General features: G+C 44.4%; 1 protein-coding gene across 1 annotated transcript in view; it reads right to left on the bottom strand.

Moving 5' to 3' along the window:
* The window catches only part of ALPK3 (alpha kinase 3), a 99,744-nt gene that overhangs the window by 8,657 nt on the left and 70,650 nt on the right, over positions 1-20,437 (bottom strand). Inside the window, exons 10-11 of the mRNA XM_075857653.1 lie at positions 7,573-7,608; positions 7,019-7,293 (exon numbers count right to left, since the gene is read on the bottom strand). Of these exons, the coding sequence (XP_075713768.1) occupies positions 7,019-7,293; positions 7,573-7,608 (311 nt within the window). The remainder of the gene's footprint in view (positions 1-7,018; positions 7,294-7,572; positions 7,609-20,437) is intronic.

The following is a 20,437-nucleotide window of genomic DNA, read 5'->3' as shown; positions in this document are numbered from 1 at the left end:
TAAGATTAAATACAGTTGCTCGGCAGTCAGTCTCACACATGATAGGCTTAGATAAAGTGCCCAGCTCACTGACATTGCGGCTCCAGCGCTGGACCCAGGAAAGGTAAGAATAATAATTGTTCTGCTTTTTTATGTGTTACTAATTATTTTTGTGTGTTTGTGTTTTTTTACAGGTTCGGTTGTTGGACTACTTGGGATTCGAGGACAACTTCGATGAAGACTTTTTTTATTCTCAATAAAATGGTTAATGTGGGTTGTGTGGGGGGGGGGGTTTATTTCAATAAAATATTTTTTTTATGTCCTTGTATGTTTTTAGACTTTATTACTACTGCCTTATTAATAGCCGCTGACTGATTGACAGTGTCCATTACTAAGGCGGGGCTTAGTGTTAGCCGGTGAAAAGGCTAACACTACCGCCCCATTATTACCCTGGTACCCAACGCCACTAGGGGTACTGGGAAGAGCCGGGTTGTATCTGGCTAGTTATGAAAAATGGGGGGAGGGAGACCATGTCATTCTTTCCAATTATTTATTTAAAAAAATTAAAAAAATTACGTGGGGTCCCCTCTAATTTTCATTACCAACCAGATACAACACAGCACCCGCAGCCTAGCATTACCAGGGTGGGAAGGGCCACTGTTTATGGCTTTTCCCAGCCTAATAATACCAGCCTGCGGCCGCCTCAGTGCCCTAACATCGCTACAGATGGTCGGGCACTGGATCGTTCCCGACTCTTTCCGGCACCCCTGATGGCGGTGGGTACCGGGGTAATAATGGAGGTTAGTGTTAGCCTCTGCACCGACTAACACTAAGCCCGCCTTAGTAATGGAGGCTATCAATCAGCCAGCGGCCATTACTAAGGCGGTAGTAATAATGTTTAAAAGAAAACACAAAGACATAGATAACATATTTTATTGAAATAACCCCCCCCACGCAACCCTCATTAACCATTGTATTGAATATAAAAAAAGTCGTCATCGAAAATGTAGTCCAACGACCAAACCTGTAAAAAACACAAACACAAAAAAAACCATTAGTAACATATGTGATAGGCTTAGATACAGGGCCCATGTGTGATACTGTCTTTTAGACCATGTACCTAAGCCTACCACAAGGTAGGCTTAGATACAGGGCCCCAGCAGACAGTAATCTTATACTATATAAGATTACTGTCTGCTGGGGCCCTGTATCTAAGCCTACTATGTGGTAAGCTTAGATACAGGGCCCATCAGACAGGATCAGTCATGAGCCATGTATCTAAGAATACCATGTGGTAGGCTTAGATACAGGGTCCATGTGTGACATGGTCTGTTAGACCCTGTATCTAAGGTTACGATAAGGTAGGCTTAGATAAAGGACCCCAACAGACAGTAATCTTATACTGCAAAAGCAGGTCCGGCCATAGGAGTGTGCGACCTGTGCCATTGCACAGGGCGCATCACTCCAGCAGGTGGAAGGGGGCGCTGCGCTGGCTCCTTCCCCTGCTTGTGTTTCAGGACAGGGTTCCCAACCGTCCGTTAATTCACGGACAGTCCATGAAAGGACTTTCTGCAGCTGTCCGTTGTGTCCGGAATAAATAAAAAGAATGCGTCTGTTGTTTCTATTTTTTTTGTGTGTCCAAAGCGCTGCATATGTGCAAGTTGCGTTGGTTAGAGGAAGGAGAAGTATGTGTTGGGTCACACGTAGGCTGCGTGATGACCTCATGAAGTACGTTGTGAGCCTTCCTAGCCTCCGCACACCATGTCTGGTGTGTACTACTAGCAGGGTCCTTCTGCCCGCCAGAGTGGAGAAGGAGGAGGAGAACGGAGTACAGCAGCAGAGAGCGGCTTGGCTGGGACCTGACAGGTGGCAGAAGAGAATCTATGCAGAGCAGTACGCTGGGCTGCCGTTACTTCAGCTTGTATTGCTGATGTGTGAAGCCCCTGCCCAGCGGCCTGCTCTGCATCTAATTCACTGTCTAGCAGCTGTACAGGTCAGCAGCACACCGCTCCTTCACTTTGTCTGCACTGCTGACCTGTATAGCTGCTGCTGCTAAAATTTCTCCTAAGCACTGTACAGCCCAGTACTCCATTCCTTGATAGCCCCTTCAGCTCCTAATCTCCCTCTGTACACCCCTCCCCCCAGCACTGGGGCACCACCCCGTGATGAAGAAGTGAGAGGAGACAGAAGTTGCCAAGAAAGAGGAGGAGTTAAGTGTCAATGTATAAAGCCAAAGTGGTGAGTGAAGTATGCAATTACTGTGTGTCTCAATGTATGTATGTATGTATGCATGTATATATATGTGTAGTATGTATGTGTATATGTAGTATGTGTGCAGTGTGAGTGCATGTATGTATGTATGTATGTATGTATGTATGTATGTATGTATGTATGTATGCAGTGTGTGCATGTATGTTTATATGCAGTATGTTTGCAGTGTGTTTATATGTAGTATGTGTGCAGTGTGTGTATATGTAGTATGTGTACAGTGTGTTTGTATATTTAGTATGTGTGCAGTGTGTATATATGTAGTATGTGTGCAGTGTGTGTATATGCAGTATGTGTGCAGTGTTTATATATGTAGTATGTGTGCAGTGTGTGTATATGTAGTATGCGTAGAGTGTGTATGTGTAGTATGTGTGCAGTGTGTATATGTAGTAAGTGTGCAGTATGTACAGTGAAGGAAACAAGTATTTGATCCCTTGCTGATTTTGTACGTTTGCCCACTGTCAAAGAAATGAAAAGGCTAGAATTTTTAGGCTAGGTTAATTTTACCAGTGAGAGATAGATTATCTAAAAAAAAACTAGAAAATCACATAGTCAAAATTATATATATTTATTTGCATTGTGCACAGAAAAATAAGTATTTGATCCCTTTGGCAAACAAGACTTAATACTTGGTGGCAAAACCCTTGTTGGCAAGCACAGCAGTCAGACGTTTTTTGTAGTTGATGATGAGGTTTGCACACATGTTAGATAGAATTTTGGCCCACTCCTCTTTGCAGATCATCTGTAAATCATTAAGATTTCGAGGCTGTCGCTTGGCAACTCGGATCTTCAGGTCCCTCCATAAGTTTTCGATGAAATTAAGGTCTGGAGACTGGCTAGGCCACTCCATGACCTTAATGTGCTTCTTTTTGAGCCACTCCTTTGTTGCCTTGGCTGTATGTTTCGGGTCATTGTCGTGCTGGAAGACCCAGCCACTAGCCATTTTTAATGTCCTAGTGGAGGGAAGGAGGTTGTCACTCAGGATTTGATGGTACATGGCTCCATCCATTCTCCCATTGATGCGGTGAAGTAGTCCTGTGCCCTTAGCAGAGAAACACCCCCAAAACATAATGTTTCCACCTCCATGCTTGGCAGTGGGGACGGTGTTCTTTGGGTCATAGGCAGCATTTCTCTTCCTCCAAACATGGCGAGTTGAGTTAATGCCAAAGAGCTCAATTTTTGTCTCATCTGACCACAGCACCTTCTCCCAGTCACTCTCAGAATCATCCAGATGTTCATTTGCAAACTTCAGACGGGCCTGTACATGTGCCTTCTTGAGCAGGGGGACCTTGCGGGCACTGCAGGATTTTAATCCATTACGGCGTAATGTGTTACCAATGGTTTTCTTGGTGACTGTTGTCCCAGCTGCCTTGAGATCATTAACAAGTTCCCCCAGTGTAGTTTTCGGCAGAGCTCTCACCTTCCTCAGGATCAAGGATACCCCACGAGGTGAGATTTTTCATGGAGCCACAGATCGATGTCGATTGACAGTCATTTTGTATGTCTTCCATTTTCTTACTATTGCACCAACAGTTATCTCCTTCTCACCCAGTGTCTTACTTATGGTTTTGTAGCCCATTCCAGCCTTGTGCAGGTCTATGATCTTGTCCCTGACATCCTTAGAAAGCTCTTTGGTCTTGCCCATGTTGTAGAGGTTAGAGTCAGACTGATTAATTGAGTCTGTGGACAGGAGTCTTTTATACAGATGACCATGTAAGACAGCTGTCTTTAATGGAGGCACCAAGTTGATTTGGAGCGTGTAACTGGTCTGGAGGAGGCTGAACTCTTAATGGTTGGTAGGGGATCAAATACTTATTTCTCTGTGCACAATGCAAATAAATATATATAATTTTGACTATGCGATTTTCTTTTTTTTTTTTTTTTATATAATCTATCTCTCACTGGTAAAATTAACCTAGCCTAAAAATTCTAGACTGTTCATGACTTTGACAGTGGGCAAACTTACAAAATCAGCAAGGGATCAAATACTTATTTCCTTCACTGTATATATGTATGTGTGTATATATATGTATGTGTGTGTGTGTGTGTATATATATATATATAAGTATATATGTGTGTGTGTGTGTGTGTGTGTGTTACGCAGGGGCATAGCTAGTAGGGGACTGCAGGGGCTTTCAGGCACTAGGCTGCCTGCAAACAGTGTGGACAAGCAGTTAGTCCGAAACAGCTTATATTTTTCAGTGCACCCCTAATGCCCTTTTCGCATGACAGTTTTTAACGGCTGTGTGACTGAATTTTTTTTTAATGGTCGTCACACGGTGGCATTGCAATCTGTTAACCCCAATGGGGCTATTTACACAGTAAATTTTTTGACCGCCAGTTTTACCAGGCTGTCAAAAAATAGAACATAACCTATTCGTTCTCACAGCCACATGGCTCCCATACAATTCAATGGGGTCGTGTAAAAAACATCCGTCACTTGGATGCCATCCGAGTGACGGCCATTAAAAAGGGTTCCTGCCCTGAAGTCCCCGAGCAGAGCATCAGCCAGTGCTTGGCCCGGGGACTCCAGCACTGCTCCTGACGTCATTTTCCATATATGGACAGTGACGTCAGGAGTTTTCCGAGGGCCGGAATCCTGGGGCAGAGCCTCTATTAGCGCCGACTCTGGGGAATCGAGCACTGCTCTTGATGTCACTATCCATATTTGGCCAGTTACATCAGGAGTTTCCTATCGCTCCAGCACTGGACCCAGTAAAGGGAGGTATAAAAATGGGTTTGCTTTTATATGTGTTACTGATATTTTTATTTTCAGAAGGTTCGGTTGTTGGACTACTTTGTTTTCGAGGACTACTACGAATGCCCCCCATTTTTCATAACTAGCCAGATACAACATAGCAGCAGGCTATGATTACCAGGGCGGGAAAGGCCACGGTTTTTGGGCTTTCCAAGCCTAATAATACCAGCCTGCAACCCAACGTCATGTTTTTTATAAAATAAATTAATAATTAGAAATAAATTATGTGGGGTCCTCCCCTATTTTTCATAACTGGTCAGATACAACATAGCAGCAGCAGACTAGCATTACCAGGGTGGGAAAGGCCACAGTATTTGGGCTTTCCCAGCCTAATAACACCGGCCTGCGGCCACCCCAGAGCCCGATTATCATTACAGATGGTCGGATACTAGATTGTACGTGGCTCTTCCCGTTACACCCTGGTGGCGGTGGGTACTGGAGTAATAATGGGGGGGTTAGAGTTAGCCTTTTCACCGTCTAACACTTAGCCCCGCCTTAGTAATGGATGCTGTCAATCAGACAGCAGCCATTACTTAGACAGTAGTAATATAGTTAAATACGATATATGAATCCATAGACCCCCCCCATACACCTAACAGAGGCTAAAAAAGGCATCTGTTGAGGTGGAATCCAGCAGATTTGTAGCTTTTTTTTGCTGCATGGAATAGCTTTGAAGGCTGCGCTATTCCATGCATATGTATGTCGTTATTTTTTAACATGGGCGCCTATGGAGGACGGATAGCAGAGACATCCGTTTTTTAAACTGTTTAATGCATCTCCTGGGAGCTTTATCAGCACATACATTATATTAATAGAAATACTGTGGTGTGGAAGCCGCCTAAGAGTGTCCAATGCAGATGTAAACACAGACCAGTGCTGGCAATAATAAGGCTGCATTATTAGATCTATCACCAATGTGGCTACAGTTAACGGTTTGCTGACTTCGCCTACTTGTGCTGGCCCCACCTACAAAATGGAGCGACTTTTAGATATTTTTTTTCCAGGGCCACGTTAAGCTCCCAATACGCCCCTGTATGTGAGACTTTTATGTTTATTGAAACCCATAGCAAGTGCACCTCCAACTACTACCATTGGATCTGAGTCCACCCTAGTTAGCCGTTATCCAGGAAATCAGAAGCTAAGACACCTAAGTACTGGTACATTGACCCTAACCCAAATCGCGTGAAGGGAAGGGGGTTGCTATAGGTAAAATTGAGCCGTTTGCTTGGTTCTTTGCCTGGCTATAACATGAATCAGGCCGTTACCCATAGCTCACATTTACAACATATTGTAAACCTTTTTTGAGTGGCAATGGGCTGATCATCATCATAATCTCTCTGTGGAAGACATTGTGGCCAACGGTATCCAGCTTAAAAGGAATGATAATTGTACACTTCATATGGTACAAACAAAATGTATTTAATTGACAAATATAGGAGATACTGTATCTGATTTTTTTTTTTTTAAAACATACTGGTAAAACATGTCATCAGATGGTCACATGTGGCAGAAAGGGTTTAACTGGTCCATCAGTGTACAAGAGGATCCTCCGGCCGCAACAGGCTCTAATACAATAATGGGCCCCAAAGGTCCAGCAGAAGACAACCTCATTTGAGGCTGACTTTGCATCCAATCAAGACCTATTTCTTATAAATTGATTCACAAATTATCTATTAGATCTTATTAAACATATGTCCTGCATAAACTATAATAACAAGTTTACTATGCAATTTAAAGTGGAAGTGGAACCTCAGAATCATTTTCTCTGGTGAGCCTTAGATGTCTCAGTCCGACACTGGTGGAAGATTAGTGAAAACAATAATTTATCTATTGTGGCAACTTATCTTCATTGGAAATTGAAGACATATTTGCAACAAAGAACTGAAACAAACAACTGATCAGTCCCTTCACCTAATTTTCTCAAAAGTCTCCCATCTATGGCCATTTTAAAGTAATGTTGATGTCATGTTTTAGTTATTCGGCAGTACTTCTGAATTGTTTTCTAACACTTACCTGAATAGTGATATCATAATTCTTCTCCACTAAGGTGCTTTCATTTTTGGTCCCAAAAGTGATAAGGTTTCGTATTTTGATAATGCAGGTTTTTCCTGACTCAAAGATTGGTTCCAACCCATAAATCACCTTCACTCTGCAGGACTTCCTCAGAAATCCCATTCCTGCATGCGAATCTTCCATAACTATCCTTCCAAAAAACTTGTCTCCCCAGTAGCCTGAATCAGCTAAACCTTTTGCAAAAACCATTGGTGTCATCTCTATTTCTTCTCCGACTGAGAAAATAAAGGAAGTGAATACAGTAAAGCAGCTACAAAATGTACTACACAAAAGTGTGACGAAAAATACATATTTCAAAGTTAACGGAAGTTGGACTGTAAGAATTCAGACAGATAAATGAGTTTGATATCATGCAATATAAAAATTAAGTGTGACATATTAGCAGTCTACAAGTACATAATATACATAAATAATAATAATAATTATAAATACTTATTTTCTCCAGGCATATAGTTTGGCTTCTTCAGCTAAACATTGCAGATTTCATATATTACCTTCAGCTTCCTCTTTGGAAATGAATCCAGACAAAACTAAAATGCAAAAGAAACACAAAAGAATATAGCATCAAATATGATAAAAGTTGTAAAACAAAGTTATTACTGTAAAATGTTAATAACTGAAAATTTGTTTGCAAGTGGAAAGATTTTAACATTTAGTAACTAATATGGCTAATTGTTAAACCATATTGACAATAGTTACATGAAAAAAACAAAACACATGCAAAGGCCCTGGGAGGGTGGTAAAGCAGTAAAACCTTCACTGTTTGAGTGCAATATATATATATATATATATATATATATATATATATATATATATATATATATATATATATATATATATATATATATATATGTATATATATATATATATATATATATATATATATATATATATATGTATATATATGTATATATATATATATATATATGTTGGTAAGTCTCCCTAATAAATAATCATGATGGAGATCTCTGTTCTGCTCATGGCTACCTCCATATGTAGTGTAAACACTGCAGAATTTCCGACTGGGTTTCCTGTGCGGAAGTTCTACAGCGTATTTGTAAAAGAAATTGACATGCTGCAGATTACGAATCCACACCGGATGCCAATTTCCAAACTTCTTTTCTGATGTTTTTTTTATGCAGCGTGTGGATGAGATTTGTTCAAATATTGTTCGCTTTGCTACTACTGTAATACACTGTGGAATTTCACAGAAATCCAGGTGGAAATTCTGCAGAGTTTATGCTACGTGTGGACATACCCTATATGGGCTTATAGAATCCAATAGAGAAATTGATTGTAATTTTGGGTTTGTCTTCTAAATCAATACATCAAGAAAATACAACATTTTAAATTTCATGGACTTGTGTCTCTTTCAGTTTTAGGATGCAGTCACACACGGCAGATTTTAATTCAGAAGTGTCTGCGAAAGAAAATCAGTTGCATTTATCTGAATGGAGTTGTTTCTGCAACAGGTGCATACATTTCTGCAAGTTCCATTCAGATGAATGGAATTGATTTTCAGTTGCGAAAAATTTCTGAAACAAAATCTGCCGTGTGTGACTGCACCCTTAGGCCTTATTTACACGAGCGCTGCGCATCTTGGACATGAAAAACTGCAGTTTTTCACGTCCGAGGTGCATCCGTGCTCAGCGCTGCGGGACGCGATGTCACTCATCCCCCATAGTTGAGAGTCTATGGAGGGATGCGTGATGCGTGAAAAGAACGGACATGTCCTATTTTCCCACGGACCATTCACACGGTCCGTTGAAACAACGGCTGTGTGGACGGCCACATTGAATTACATAGGTATGTGGGACGTCCGCTGTTTCAACGGCCATCCCATGGACGTTAAACACGTTTGTGTAAATAAGGCCTAAGGCCGGGTTCCCACGGGTCAGGTATGCTGCGTAAAAACTGCGCAGTGTATCCGACCTGGAACACGCAGCTCCTTCTGTCCGATAAAAACACACCACATTGTGGTGCGGTTTTTCGAACAGAATTTCCGATGTGGAATGCAACGCTGGGAGAAAAGAAGTCCATACTTACCCCCTCCTTGTTCATGGATCCTCGGTGTCATCTGGGACATGGTGCTTGGAACCCAGGCAACGCTTGGCACAGCGGGTAGAGGCAGTCGGATGGATAAGCAGAAGTCAGGACAGGCAGCAGACGTCGTAACGGGTATGGCAGCAATAGGTCAAGGCAGGCGGCAGACGTCGTAACGGGTATGGCAGCAATAGGTCAAGGCAGGCGGCAGACAAGGATAGTCAAGTTCAAGCAGAGGTCAGTAACGGGAAATCCAGACAAAAGGCAGAAGGAACGGAAACAGGAAACTAGGCCACAGGGAACTCACGGGGAACTTGGTTGAACAAACAGAGATGGAAGGGAAGAGGAACCTTAAATAAGAAGTTCTAGGAATTAAGGCGCGCGCTGGCCCTTTAAGGCAGGACGAGTCAGCGCGCGCGCCCTCTAGTGACTGCAGCCGCACATCGAGGATACCGACCGCGGAAGGAGGTAATGGATGCACTCACCTGACGCCGTCCAGGGCCAGCAGAGCGTCTGGACCGGGTAAGTGGAGCTCGGGATGAGCAGCTGATGAGGGAAGGCGCCGGAACCGGAGCAGAGACCATGGGAACGGCGGAGAACAGTGCGGCAGCCGTTACAGTACCCCCCTTTACGCCCCCTCTTTTTAGGCTTGCTTAGAAACCTTTGCTCAAAGTCCTTGATGAGAACTGGGACGTTGATGTTCTCCACAGGCTCCCATGATCTCTCCACAAGGACCATAATCTTTCCAGTCCACTAGGTACCATAATCTCCCCCATGATCGTTTGACATCCAGGATCTCTTGAATTTCAAATTCGGCATCAACCGCTGACACATGATGGACCGGAATTTTCTTAGAAAATCGGTTGAGTATGGTAGGATTCAGCAGAGAAATGTGGAGTGAGTTAGTGATTTTTAGAGACTGTGGAAGGCGAAGTTTGAAAGTTACTGGATTAATTTGTTTCGTTATTTCATAGGGGCCCAGAAACCGAGGAGCTAGCTTGTAACAAGGGGTCTTCAGACGTATGTACCGGGTGGATAGCCAGACTTTATCCCCAGGAAGGAGTTGCGGCGGTATCCTGCGTCTTTTATCCGCGTCTCTTTTAAACCTGGCTACGGCTCTGTGGATGGAGTCCTTGGCCGTCTGCCAAATCCGTAGAAAGTTGCGGTGGACCGTGTTAGCAGCTAGAACCTCAGAAGGCACAGAGACTGGTAGGGGAATTCCTGGGTGCTGGCCAAACACCAAGAAGAAGGGAGAAGAGCGGGTAGATTCCCCGCTATGGTTGTTGTAGGCAAATTCGGCCCATGGAAGCAGACCTGCCCAGTTGTCTTGTCTCGGAGACACGAAATTCCTGAGGAAACCTTCAAGTATTTGGTTAATCCGCTCTACTTGACCATTGGATTGGGGATGGTACGCGGAAGAGAAGTCTAGTTTGACCTCCAGCAGTTTGCACATGGCTCTCCAGAACTTGGATGTGAACTGAACTCCTCTGTCAGAAACAATGTGCTTTGGAAGACCATGCAGGCGAAAGATGTACTCGACAAACAGCGTTGCCAGTCAGGAAGATGACGGAAGGCCTGAGAGAGGTACGAAGTGCGCCATCTTGGAAAAGTGATCCACCACAACCCAGATTACGGTACACCCAGCAGAACTAGGCAGATCGGTGATGAAGTCCATGGCAATGTGCGACCAGGGAGAGTCAGGCACAGGCAGGGGGTGCAACAGGCCAGCAGGTCTTGAATGGGAGACTTTATTTTGAGAGCAAGTGGAGCAGGCAGAAACAAAGTCTTTAGTGTCTCGGGACATGGAAGGCCACCAGTACTGACGACCAATCAAATCGAGAGTCCTTTTGATGCCAGGGTGCCCAGAAACCCTGGAGGCATGACCCCAACGCAGAACACAATCCCTTTGTTTCGGGGGTACGTAGGTCTTTCCTCAGGGAATGTGTACCACTTCAGCAGGAGCAGCGATCACAATACGTTTCAGATCTATAATAAACTGTGGGCTGGGCTCTTGGTCTGTGGGGTCAAAACAGCGAGATAAGGCGTCAGCCTTGGTATTCTTTCCGGCAGGTCTGTAATGAAGCTGAAAATCGAATCTGGAGAAGAATAATGCCCAACGAGCTTGACGAGAGTTTAGGCGTCAGAGCAGTTTGTAAATATAGGAGGTTTTTATGATCTGTGTAAATGATGATGGGGTGCCGTGCACCCTCAAGCAAATGTCTCCATTCCTCCAGGGCCAATTTAATAGCTAAAAGTTCTTTATCTCCAATTCCATAATTTTTTTTTCACGGATGTGAACGATTTGGAGAAAAATCCGCAGGCCACCAGTCTCCCTCTACAAGTCTTTTGGGACAGAATAGCTCCGACTCCCACAGAAGAAACATGGACCTCCAGAACAAATGGTTTCGTGGAATCCAGTCTATGTAGCATGAGGCAGAAGAGAAGGCAGCTTTAAGAGCTTGGAATGCGGCTTCGGCCTCCGCGGTCCAGTCTTTAGCATTAACCCCTTTTTTGGTCAGAGCAGAAATAGGAGCTGTCATAGAGGAGAAATGAGGAATAAACTGGCTGTAATAATTTGCGAATCCTAGCAGGCGTTGGACCGCTTTGAGTCCTTGCGAACGAGGACAGTTGAGAATTGAGGACAGCTTGGCTGGATCCATTTGAAGACCCCAAGAAAGGCAGGCTGGTTCTCTTGAAGAGGCATTTTTCTAGCTTGGCAAACAGAGAGTTCTCTCGCAGACGTTGTAACACTTGGCGCACATCCACACGATGAGTTTGAATATTGGGAGAAAATATTAAAATGTCATCTAGGTATACCACCACAGGGTGGCACAGGGAACTCACGGGGAACTTGGTTGAACAAGTAGGGATGGAAGGGAGGAGGAACCTTAAATAGGAAGTTCTAGGAATTAAGGCGCGCGCTGGCCCTTTAAGGCAGGACGAGTCAGCGCGCGCCCTCTAGCGACTGCAGCCGCACATCGAGGATGCCGACCGCGGAAGGAGGTAATGGATGCACTCACCTGACGCCGTCCAGGGCCAGCCGAGCGTCCGGACCGGGTAAGTGGAGCTTGGGATGAGCAGCTGATGAGGGAGGGCGCGGGAGCCAAAGCAGAGGCCGTGGGAATGGCAGGGAACGGCATGGCAGCCGTTACAGAGCGTAGTCCGGCCTTCTACGGTGACGTTGTTATTGGCTGCAGCGGTCACATTGGATGAAATGTCAACCCAGGAGGCCGGACTGCAGGAAGAAGCAGGGAGTTCTGGGTAAGTATGATTTCTTTTTTTTCCAGAGTTGCGATTTTTGCGGCAAAAGTCGCAACTCTTGACTTTCTGTTGCGGGTTTTGCATCCCCATTGAATTCCACAGCGTGGGCATGAGATTTTCTTAATCTCATGCACAGGGGTGTCGCTAGCCCCGGATCTTTGGCCCAGTGCCCCGGATCCACGACGACTGCCAAATTCGGTTCACAGCGGTCGCAATCACGACCGGGCCGCGGCCACGCGCACCACATCTATAAAAGTTACTCTAGTAACTGGGGCCTATGTAATAAAATACACGGGTCCCTGTTACTATAGTAACGACACATACTTACCCGTCTTTCTTCCCGTCTCGCATCATGATGTCACAACGCTGTGCGCCTCGGATGACGTCACAACGCTAGATGGTGTGGGGACATCTGCTACACCCGGAGCTAAAGAGGAGGGTAAGTGGAACATTACGGTCTGCTGGGGTTCTGTATCTAAGCCTGCCTTGTGGTAGGCTTAGATACAGGGTCTAACAGACCGTGTCACACATGGACCCTGTATCTAAACCTTCCACATGGTATTCTTAGATACACGGCCCATGTCAGATCCTGTCTCATGGGCCCTGTATCTAAGCTATTACATAGTAGGCTCATGCACTTAGCTGCTACTGTAAACCCTAAGTCCGGGTTCCCATGTAGCGTAAACGCTGTGGAATTTCCGCAACGGAATTCTCTGTGGAAATTCCACAGCATTAACAGTAGTAGCAAAATGAATGAGATTTAGAAAATCTCACGCTCACAATGTGGTGCGTTTTTTGGGCGGAAGGTGTTGCGTGTTCCCTGTCAGATACGCTGCACAGTTTTTACGCAGCGTATCCGACCTGTGGAAATCCAGTGCCACTTCCAGACGCCAGTATTCTGGAGTATTTTGCATCAGTATTTGTATGCCAAAACCAGGAGTGACCTACACAAAGAAAAAGTTTTATGAAAAGATTTTCAAGTCTTCTGTATTTTAGACCCACTCCTGGTTTTGACTTCCAAATACTGCTGCAAGATACTGCTGTGTGAAATTGGCCTTATTAGAACCGCTTTTTTGGCAATATGTTAAAATGCTTTGTGTCCACTAGATGTCACTTCTGCTTCATCTTTCTTTCAATGTGACAATTCTCTAGCTTACACATTTTTAACTACAAGGACTCCCCAGGTAAAGTTTTTAATTTTAAAACATGTGGAGATATCAATATTAGAACTTAATTCTAACAGTGTATAAAGATAAAGGTGACAATATTGACCAAAAAAACAATAACCAATTGACTGTTTGATATTTTATTAAACAAAAAATTTCACAGACATGTATGTCATTTCTTTCTATCTCGTATTATAAATAACCGGTAGCAGACATTTCTTATACAGTAGTTGTCTACTAGTCCTTGACATCGACTTTTCCCATTCCTCCATGGAGATGTTTTTCAGCAGTGCAATGTTTGAGGGGTCGCAGACATGCACAGCCCATTTCAAGTCCACCCACAGGATTTGCATCTGGGCTTTAACTTGGCCATTCACAAACCCTCCATTTATGTTTTTTCTCAGCCATTACTGTACTCGATGGATTTACAGGTATGTTTAGGGTCATTGTTATGTTACAAGGTCCACTTTTGGCAGAGCTTCAATTTTCTGACAGCCTCACATGATCATCAAGCACCCTCTGCTACAATAAAGAATTCATAGTAGATTTTATGATGGTGAGTTGTCCAGCACCTGATGCAGCAAAGCCGCCCCAAACCATCACATTTCCACCACCATGCAGTTAGTATCAGTAACATGTCTTCTAGTATTGTGGTCAAATAATCTAAAGAGTGCTGAAAGAAGATACACCTAATTTATTAAGTGGTGTATCTCTCTCCGTCCATGTGCCAGAAAGTCAAATCTTGTCCAGCTACGAGCTGGAGTAGACTTGCACTATAATTGACGCCAGTCTCTGGCATAAATTATAGGACATTTTTGTAGGGCCGTGGAAGGCACCAATACTTCCGCTAAACCTTATCCACTTTACAGTAAAGTAGCGTAAGCAGCAAAGTTGCAATTCCTTGCACAAATTGCAACTTTTTAGGAATTTGTGACTCAATAAATTCCCCCTATTGTTCCTGAAAGTCCTGGTGTTTTCCTTGTTGTTTATAGGCAAACTTTAATCCCTTAAAGAGGCTCTGTCACCAGATTCTCAAATCCCTATCACCTATTGCATGTGATCGGCGCTGCAATGTAGATAACAGTAACGTTTTGTTTGTTTTTTAAAACGTTCATTTTTGGCCAAGTTATGAGCTATTTTATATATATGCAAATGAGGTTTGAAATGGACAACTGGGCGTTGTTTTTTTCGTTATGTCCAACTGGGCGTGTATTGTGTTTTTAACTGGGCGTGTTTACGTTTATGACGCTGACCAATCAGTGACCAGTCAGCATCATACACTCATCTCCATTGATTTACACAGCAGCGATGTGCAGCCACATAAACAGAGATTAACGTTAATCAAGTGTCCTGACACTTCTGACTCTTTTCTTTGAGATTTCTAGCAAGGGAAACGAAATCTCGCGAGATTACGGAGGTAAACAAGATTTTGTTTCCCTTGCTGCAAATCTCACAGAAAAGATTCAGAAGTGTCAGGATTCTGAATACACATGACGTCCAGGCTGGATGGTCATGTGTATTCATTATCAGGACACTTGATTAACGTTAATCTCTGTTTATGTGGCTGCACATCGCTGCTGTGTAAATCAATGGAGATGAGTGTATGATGCTGACTGGTCACCGATTGGTCAGCGTCATACATGTAAACACGCCCAGTTAAAAACACAATACACACCCAGTCGGACATAACGAAAAAAAAACGCCCAGTTGTCCATTTCAAAGCTCATTTGCATATATATAAAATAGCTCATAACTTGGCCAAAAATGAACGTTTTAAAAAAAACAAAACGTTACTGTTATCTACATTGCAGCGCCGATCACATGCAATAGGAGATAGGGATTTGAGAATCTGGTGACAGAGCCTCTTTAAGTATGCAGCCTAGTTGGGCCTTTAACCCCTAACTGTCCATTAAAATTGGAAAAACAGTCCTGAAAATGTCACTTTTTTTTATTGTGGATTTTGAATTTAAATAACATAACTCGGGTGCCTTAAAGAGGCTCTGTCACCAGATTCTCAAATCCCTATCTCCTATTGCATGTGATCAAGGAACTAGGAAAACAATACAACATAACAAAGAATAATAAACATGAGGCATAATGCTTCATAAAAAAAAGTAGAGCAAAGCATTTCTAGAGTTGAGGACAGTGGCGTAACTACCGCAGTAGCAGCCGTAGCGGCTGCTATGGGGCCCGCAGCATGAGGGAACCCGCTTCGCCCGCCGGCACGGGCGCCCCCTCCCACCGCCGGAGGCTCTGCTAGCAGCCGCTATGGCTGCTACAGCGCGACGCCACTGAAGGGGTTGTTTCTACAAAAGACATGCATCCCCTATCCACAGGATAGGGGATACATGTGTGATCGCTGGCAGCGATAAGCAGAACGGGGGACCAAAAGTCCCCCGAAGTTCTCCATGACAAACCTCAGACTTCTGGGGTCTGTCTGCAGCTCCATAGAAATTACTTGCGCACCGGTTACGCTTGTGCGCATGCGTGACCAGCACGCCTTTCATTTTTATTGAACTGCGCAGACACCGGAAGTCCAAGGTTTGTCATGGAGAACTTCAGGGGACTTTCGGTCCCTCGTTCTCCTTATCGCTGCCAGCAATCACACATGTATCTCCTATCCAAAAACTATAGGTCGTTTTTTGTTGGGGGCTGCATGGCGTTACCTACAAGGGGGGTTTAGGGCTGTCTGGCGTTATCTACAGGAAGGGCTGTCTGGCGTTATCTACAGGGGGGCTGTCTAGCGTTATCTACAGGGGGCTGTCTGGCGTTATCTACAGGGGGATGTATGGCGTTATCTACAGGGGGTGTATGGCGTTATCTACAGGGGGGCTGTCTGGCGTTATCTACAGGGTGGGGCTGTCTGGCGTTATCTACAGGGGGAGGGCTGCATGGCATTACCTACAGGGGCGTTTAGGGCTGTCTGGCATTATCTACAGGAAGGGCTGTCTGGCGTTATCTACAGGGGGGCTGTCTGGTGTTATCTACAGGGGGCGGTCTGGCATTATCTACAGGGGGTGTATGGCGTTATCTACAGGGGGTGTATGGCGTTATCTACAGGGGGGCTGTCTGGTGTTATCTACAGGGTGGGGCTGTCTGGCGTTATCTACAGGGGGAGGGCTGTATGGCGTTATCTACAGGGGGCTGTCTGGCGTTGTCTACAGGGTGGGGCTGTCTGGCGTTATCTACAGGGGGAGGGTTGTATGACATCATCTACAGGGGGCTGTATGGCGTTATCTACAGGGGTCTGTATGGCGTTATCTACAGGGGGGTTGTCTGGCGTTATCTACAGGGGGCTGTATTGCGTTATCTACAGGGGGAGGGCTGTATGGCTTTATCTACAGGGGAGGGCTGTATAGCGTTATCTACAGGGGAGGGCTGTATAGCGTTATCTACAGGGGAGGGCTGTATGACGTTATCTACAGGGGAGGGCTGTATAGCCTTATCTACAGGGGGAGGGCTGTATAGCGTTATCTACAGGGGGAGGGCTGTATGACGTTATCTACAGAGGGAGGGCTGTATGACGTTATCTACAGGAGGCTTTATGATGTTATCTACAGGGGGCTGTATGGTGCTATCTATAGGGGGCGCTGTGTGGCGGAATCTATAGGGAAGCACTATCTACAAGGGGGGGTTGAGTGATACCCAGGGGAGGGGGGGCCCCAGTCAAAAGTTTGCTATGGGGCCCAGTCTTTCCTAGTTACGCCGCTGGTTGAGGAAATATGTATTCTGACAGCTGCATCTTAGTGAACGATTAGAAGTGGTCAGTTGTATCTGTATTCCGATGGTGCAGGCCACAGGTTGTATTACTCTGGGCTAACAGCGATGAGGTCTGAAGATTTTTCATGGTGCCTAGGCCAAAATTATTGCATTCTTGTCCCAGACACTATTGAGTTTCTAGACACCCAGTAGTAAAGATCACATCCCATGGTAGGTCTGGGCTTCTGTGCACATCCTAAAGCCAAAAGTATGCAAAGAGTCTGTCAATTCACTTGGGAGAGGAGGGCTGTGAATACATTGTCTCTTTATGTTTTATGATGGCAAGCCTTTAATACGTAAATTGGCCCAGATCTTGAATTTTCTTTGTAAAGTAATCGACAACAGTGTCCATCTCAGCTTTAAAAGTGGCTTGGTTGGGCTGGAGGAACTCCATAGTAGATATAATAGAGCCTGATGGCCATGATGTGTCTCTGCGGGTGCTGTTGACGTGCACTCAAAGAGGTAAGGGGAAGAGGGGTGGGAATGTGTTGGTGCCGTTACTAGCCTGGGTGTTTCTATCACATGGCTGAATGAGCAGGGGTGCATGAATTTCTTCCTCACCATGCTAGGCTTGTGATGGGCAATACATACTGAAAGGAGCATGGGAGCAGGAAAAGGGCTGAAACATTCTGTGGTTGGGACCAAGCTTAGTGGGACATGTCTGTCTTGCTACTCGCTGAGCATTAGCCCCCATGACAGGTAATGCATATTGGTAGCATTTAAGTGATAAGGGTATAGACATCTATAATGGTAATAATTTCCCTGCTACTCCTTAACGTGTGGATCGATGCTGATGTAAATGGATTCTGCCATGGACACGGTACATTCTATAGAGGCAGGTTACTGTGGAGAACTCTGATTATTTAGAATTGCTGCTGTATATGAGCAAAGTAGCTGCTGTATATGAGCAACTCAGAAAACAGTGCTTCAAGAAAAATTTCAATCACAACAAGGATAGAATGATTATAAAGTACAAACAACTAAGCCACAAGTGGGGAAGATTATCAAATATTTGACAGATATACACAGTGGGAATTGAGCCTCAGTAAAAAGAGCTCCTTCATCTGGACTTTAAGGCATCTTGGAAAAAACAGTAATAAATTTGCCTTACGTGCTATTTTAGAAGCAAAACTAGAAGCTTATATTTAATTCACTAGGCAGCTGTTAATGACTAAAAAGTTATTAATTATTAAGAGCTTTAGAAGACTGGGTGATTATTAAAGTAACTTTAAGTGACAAGCGGGTTTCTATAATATTCTGATATATTACAGAAACATATTAGAAGATCGCAAATGGCCCACAGCACTCTTCTAAATTCCATGACCTGATCTCCAAGCTAATGTTGCCTTAGCTGCTGTGTGCATCAACGAGACTGTAATGCATATGGCGAAAATGCTAAAAGGGGAAAAAGCACTCAGCTGTTTCTGCTACTCCGATAAAGTGTGTATGGAGCGGCATTGTCATGTCCATGGCTGCGGGCCGTCAGCTTCACTCACCTCCTTACGGCCGCAGCCATGGGTCTGTGAGCGCTGGCCCCAGTCTCCTCCTCAGGAGAAGCCAGCGCTCACTTCCCCTCACCTCGGCCAGGTACCATAGGGTGCGCGCACACGCTCGTGCCCCCTCTTAAAGGGGCAGCGCGCGCTCCGGACTTTAATGTGAAATCAGCCAATGAGTGCCCTGGACTATAAGAAGGGCCCAGCCCCTTGCTTCCATGCTTGAGCATTGTTTGTCGTATCCTAGTTTGTCTAAGCAAATGGTCTAGTGTTTTCCAGTTTCCAGTGTTCCCTGTTCCTGTATCCTGTTTCCCATGCTATCCTGGTCTAGTGCCGTGCTGTGCTGTAGTCGTGCTGTGCTGTATTCCACACCTGTCCTACTACTCCATGCCTGACGTCTATCTGCTGCCTAGTCCCAGCCGAGCCGGTCTTACTACTGTCCGAGCTGCCACAGGTACCCTATACGAACTATAGACTGTGACCTGTGCCCTGTTGGCCAGCTGCCATCCCACCAAGGCCACGTGCCATACCGCCAAGGCGGTATGGCCCAGTGGGTCCACGAACCCTAAGTGACAGGTAGACGTCAGACGAGGTGAAGCATGTCAGACGTGGGATACAGCATGACACGACTTTGGCACAGCACAGTGCTCGACCAGAATGGTATGGAATGCAAGGAATAGGAACAGGATCTGGAACAGGTACAGGAACAGGTACAGAAACAGGTACAGGAACAGGTACAGGAACTGGAAACAGGAACACACTAGGAGGCCATCACATAGACAAACTTAGGAAACATCAACAATAGCTTCCGTTTGCATTACCATTGATTTTAATCGTAATGCTTCCATTGCAATTGGTTTCCATTTGTTTCCATTCCGTAAGTTTTCTTTTTTTTTCACGGAAACAATAACGTAGTCAACTACGCTATTGTTTCCGCAAAAAAAATAGAAACCTTACAGAATGGAAACAAATGGAAACCAATTTCAAAGGAAGCATTACAATTGAAATCAATGGTAATGAAAACGGAATCTATGGTTTCTGTTTGGCATTCCGTTCATCGGCTCCTCCGATGGAAAGGTCAAACGGAACCGATAAACGAACATCTTAATCCTATATGCCCCTATAGAAAAAGTGTTCACCATAAGGACCCAGCTAGTGACTTAACAGCAATATTTGGTATGTATCTCTCTTAGTTATGGCACAGGGTTGCCAACCGTTTTTAAATTCATGCACAGTCTGATAAAAAAAGACTTTTGTACAGTCTGCATAATAAAAAGTAGGTGCAGGTTATTTTCAACTATAACACACCAAAAGACGTCCCTAGAGACCAATAACCCCTTACCTATCACTATTAGTTAAAACATAACTTTTATTATGGGAAATAATAACAATAAATCGTGTGAATCACACTTGATGTGTGTGTGTTTGCAGATGAATAAATGCTTTAAGAGTATTGTTGTGTAATTCCTACCAAAACGAAAGCATCAGATATATTCGACTTGCACTACTACAGTGTTTTACTTTAGCATAGGTACGTATACAACACTGTGTCAATATTTAGCATGTACAATCTATTGCCTGTGATAAATGCAGTACCTGAGATAGTTCACTATATCATGATTATTTCATTCATATTC

The sequence above is a fragment of the Rhinoderma darwinii genome, chromosome 3, assembly GCF_050947455.1.
Source record: "Rhinoderma darwinii isolate aRhiDar2 chromosome 3, aRhiDar2.hap1, whole genome shotgun sequence".
Taxonomy (NCBI): domain Eukaryota; kingdom Metazoa; phylum Chordata; class Amphibia; order Anura; family Rhinodermatidae; genus Rhinoderma; species Rhinoderma darwinii.
The sequence above is the reverse complement of the archived record's forward strand: the minus strand, read 5'-3'. Positions and strand labels throughout refer to the sequence as shown.